The sequence below is a fragment of the Alligator mississippiensis genome, chromosome 12 (genome assembly GCF_030867095.1).
Source record: "Alligator mississippiensis isolate rAllMis1 chromosome 12, rAllMis1, whole genome shotgun sequence".
Classification (NCBI taxonomy): domain Eukaryota; kingdom Metazoa; phylum Chordata; order Crocodylia; family Alligatoridae; genus Alligator; species Alligator mississippiensis.
The window spans coordinates 58,161,793-58,166,150 of NC_081835.1; the positions used below are offsets into that span (position 1 = coordinate 58,161,793).

At 50.6% G+C, this 4,358-nt stretch overlaps 1 protein-coding gene across 4 annotated transcripts in view; it reads right to left on the reverse strand.

Annotated features, from left to right (window-relative positions):
* SH3GLB2 (SH3 domain containing GRB2 like, endophilin B2) overlaps window positions 1-4,007 on the reverse strand; it is a 31,394-nt gene extending 27,387 nt beyond the window's left edge. For all 4 annotated transcript variants that reach the window (XM_019500970.2, XM_059715609.1, XM_006272298.4 and 1 more), the window contains exon 1: window positions 3,867-4,007. In XM_019500970.2, coding sequence (XP_019356515.1) covers window positions 3,867-3,929 — 63 coding nt within the window. In that variant the 5' untranslated portion in view covers window positions 3,930-4,007. The remainder of the gene's footprint in view (window positions 1-3,866) is intronic.
* Window positions 4,008-4,358: the final 351 nt, after the last annotated feature.

Genomic DNA, 4,358 nt, shown 5'->3' on the forward strand with positions numbered 1-4,358 from the left:
TCCTGATATTAATCTCCGTAATATCTGTAGCCACTTCTGTTCTGCTTCTGCTGCAGACTCGCCACATGCATCCATCTGTGCTGGAAGTTCAGAAGCCTCCACTGTTTCAAGGCACAACCTCAAACTTCCCTTGAGCTGGAGAGCTCAGACTCTTTTCACCTGTTATAGTAGAGAAGCAGTTCATAAGCTGGACTGTTTGCATCCATGCCACAAAGACAGGCTCTCCTCCTATTCCAACACCAGCTGAAGGGTAGGTGGGTGCTTATATTTGACACAGGTTTTGGAAAAACTGATTGTACTCACTGAAGCAAACATAAGGGATAGGCACCCTTGAAGTGGCACATTTAGAGCACTACTTGCTTCATCATTTCCCCACCCCGCCTCCTTCAAAGGAGGACAGAGGTTTTCTGGCACATCTTAGAACAGCTCCAGTAACGTGACCAGGCATCCACTCTCAGCCAGAAAGGCAGTAATAGCCAAGGCTGTCTCAGCAGCAGTAAGTGCATAATGGCTGTTCCATTTAGCTCCTAGTTACTGCACTTCCAGTAACACATTACTTTGTTAAGTGCTTTGAGCAGGAGGAAGTATCCTCAAGTGCTAAATAAAACTGAGTTCTGTTCCAGTCGACTCAGAGTCCCTGCACCAAGTGATGCAGCTATTGGCCTGTGCCTTTCAGTTCTCTCCACCACTCCCCACTAAGCAACAAAGAGACATCAGCAGCAACATAAGATACCTCTCCAATTCCCATTTAACCCTCCATAGGTGTCAGACACAGGCCTACCCTGTCCCATCAGTGCTGCAATCAGCTCTCCCATCTAAGTAACAGAGCTCTATTGAGACAGTCCAAATGAGAGTATTCCCACCAGCACTCATGGTCAGGATTAATTAGTGCTACCAAGCTTACTCCAGCCTTTCCTACCTGAAACCCAGAACAAAAGCCTCTCGATACCAGTTGCCCTGTGCTGCTTTGTTTCTTTTAATTAACAACGTGAATATGCATATGCAAGATGACATGAAGTGGGTGTAGCAGGAAAGAGCCACTATTTATAAACTCCTCTCTGTATTGGAATCACTGATGTGAAGAGATGCAGATTCTTCAGGCTGGCTCCTTCCTACGCCTTGTAGGAGTTTGATAAATGGTCTTTAAAAGCCCTTCCAAATCCAAAACATGCCACTTTGAGTTATTTCTCCCTTCCTTTCAGTACCAAGGTCATTTACATGAGAACAGTCTCCCTAAGCTTTCCATCAGCTCCTTATTCTGCACCTGAAGTTAATATTTCTCTTCTTGTTGTGACTCATTGTCACAATAACAGAGGCAAGATCCATTTACAATAGACTAGCTACTGGAAGAACCTGCACTATTTTGTTACAGAGAAGCTGTTAACTAGGCAAGCAGCTTTCTGTACCACATACCTGCCCAAAGTAGTAAAACAAGCCCAAATTTGCTTTCAAATCTGTCCCAACTAAAACTTCACCTTCTATGAAGCCAATTCAAAGATTAAAGGGCGAGGAGAGTTTCCTAGACCCTAAATCCTAACTAATAGAGGAAGGGACAAGCTATGGCTCAGCAGCTTCAAGCAACTCTACAGCCTTACCACCAGCTACATTGATCAGTGTTTGTGCAACTACTTTTGCAAGGGCAGAAAAATCTCTTTACTAAGGACCATTCAGTGTTTACCTCCTGGCAAATTTCCACTGCCAAAGGTGGCACGTTTGCCAAAGATGGATCACATTTATCATACTGAGCATCAAGTACTTAAGTCAGGGTCCCATCTGCTGGAAACCACAGTCTCAGCAAACTTACCACCACCATGGGCAAGAAAGTCAGGCATAATTCCAAGTTCCCAGCAGAGTGTTTGCTGGCAGGTGCTATCTGACCTCCTCTCTACAGGACGGACAGACCAACCTTAAGTTAAGAGTCCCAGTGCCAAGTCTTTCCCTATTGCCAGCTCATACCTAGCTTTGGTTGGAAAGGCAGGGGGGAGGAAGGGGAGGCAGGGAACGATTAAATGTAGCAGTTTAATCTGTGTTGGCAGAGTTACCAAAAGTCACCTGCAAGGTGAGCATAATTCCTTAGGAAGCAGCTTTATATATAAAGTTAGCTTCTTTGTACCTCCAGACAAACTCATGCTACTGCTATTGTTCCTCATCAAGCTGCATTTCTACCAAATGATAATTTTATTTGGGGCAAGAACAGTTGATGTAGGGAAATGCTTGTATTTTTTCCAGGTAATGAGTGGACAGTTATACAAATTTAATAAGCAAGGCAACCTGCTCCCTCAGCTTATATGAGAAAAATGTAGTTTACTTATGCTTCTTTATGTTATTCAACATAATTAAAAGCCACCAGTTGCAAAAAGCGTAGGTAAGGAGTACCAAAAGATATTTAGAGGGTACCTTGTAGGTAAGGGTGGGATTGCATATTAACTAAATACAAGGAAATTGCAGAGAAAATATTTAATTCCAGCTTCACCATCTCAAAATCAGTTTTCCAGTCTCTTCCTAGCATTGCTAATCACTTCTGCTGTGCCTTCCATTCAAAGTAAGGGCACTTCACAGGCACTTAAAGCTGCCATACCCACGTCATACATTCAGGATGCCTCACTTCCCAAGTGGGGCACACACTGGAGACAGGGTAACAGCTTGGCACAAACAAGCTAATTAACAGGATAACTGTACAGAAAACATCAAGCAAACTCTGCGGCAGAGCCAGGAAGAGATATTCTAGCATCTAGTCCTATTCAGGTGTCCCTGCTACCAGGCCACTCCCTTTCTAGAAAGGCAAAAACTCGCTGCCAGGTACAATACCAGGCACCAAGGCAATTCATCAATGCTACATTTACATTCAGGGACAAGGCAAGTCTTCTTGCCAACCTAAAGCAGGGAAGACAGCTCAACAGGCAACCCTCAGGCTGGGGTGAGGGGCCTCAATGGTCACTCGAAAGGTGAAAATAAAGTTCTCAGTCCCATTTCTCATCAGTGCTCCACCCCTAAATGTGCTAGCACTTCAGGGAAAACAAACAGGCTCCGTTTTCAGAGCTGCAGAAGATTTGTCCAAGTCACGTCTGACCCGCATGGGTGGAAGAAAGCAGGCAGACAAACATCTTGGTCTGCCGCACAGGGGAGAAAACCAGCAAAATTCAGGCAGGATCAAGACTTCCTTCCGCACCAAACCTTTCGGCTAGGGAGCAGAGGCGCATTTCCACACCCACATGTTCTCTATGGCTTCATCATCCCACTTGCACCACGGCTAGGTCCTTCCTTCCCATCACTTCCCATCCCACGTGGGAAGGGCTTTGGAACATCAAGCTGGTGAGCAAGCAAGGAACCAAACAGCAAAGCCCTCCCCTGGCAGAGCCTCCCTCTGTGTTGAGACTCTCAGCTGAAAAAAAAGTGATGAGCGAAGTGCCCCACCCAGAGGATCACGCTCAGTCCCATGTCCCGAAGCAGCCCAACTCCACCCGCAGCATTTATCCTCCCACGAGCCGGGCGCAGGGAGCAAGGAAGGGCCTGCCCCCTCCCCTCCCTCCCCTCCTGCGCCCAGCCTGGGCTGGGCTACATAACCAGAGTCGGTAACAGGTGCCTCGGGAACAGGCACCGAGCCAGGAGGCAGCACAGGGACTCCCCACGGCTCCGGCCGAGCCCAGGCACCCGGCAAGCAGGCACCCGGCCTCGCCCCGCTCCTTCGGGCGCCCGCCTCCAGCAGGACCCAGCAGCGCCCCACGTCCCCGCGGGCGGGGATGGAGCCTGGAGGAGGCACCCGCTGCATCTCCCGCAGCTCCTTCCCGGCCCGCCTCGCCCCGAGGGGCTTTCCCCGGCAGGCAGGGACGCAGCAGCGCAGGCAGCCCCAGCTCCGCGGCTCCCACCTGCACGGCCCGGGTGAAGAAGACCCCCGCGTCGGACGCTAGCTTCTTCACGTTGAAGTCCATCTTGCTGCAGCAGCGGGGACACAGAGCGAGCCGCGCCTGCCTACCTCCGCCCCGCCCGCCCGCTGCCGGCCAATAAGCGCGCCCCGCGCCCCATCCCCTTTTATAGCTCCCATCGATGCGCTCCAGCATCCGTGCGCAGGGCTCTTAAAGGGGACAGCGCCGCAGAAGGTTCCGCAGCGATGCTACCTCACCCCGAAGCGCCGTATCATGGCTGGTTCATCCCTGGGTGGGAGTGTGTGAGTGTGGGGAGGGTGTTCTAGAGGGGGAGGCCCACCCCGGGCTCTGGTGGGGACACGAGGACAGCTAGGGGCAGGGCCCCTTTAATTACTGCTTGGATCACCTGTCAATGGCGGCTGGGCCCTCGCTCGTGGCTCAACCACACTCCCCGCCGCAGCCTCAGCCTCAGCCAGAGCGGAGGGGTCCCGCGAT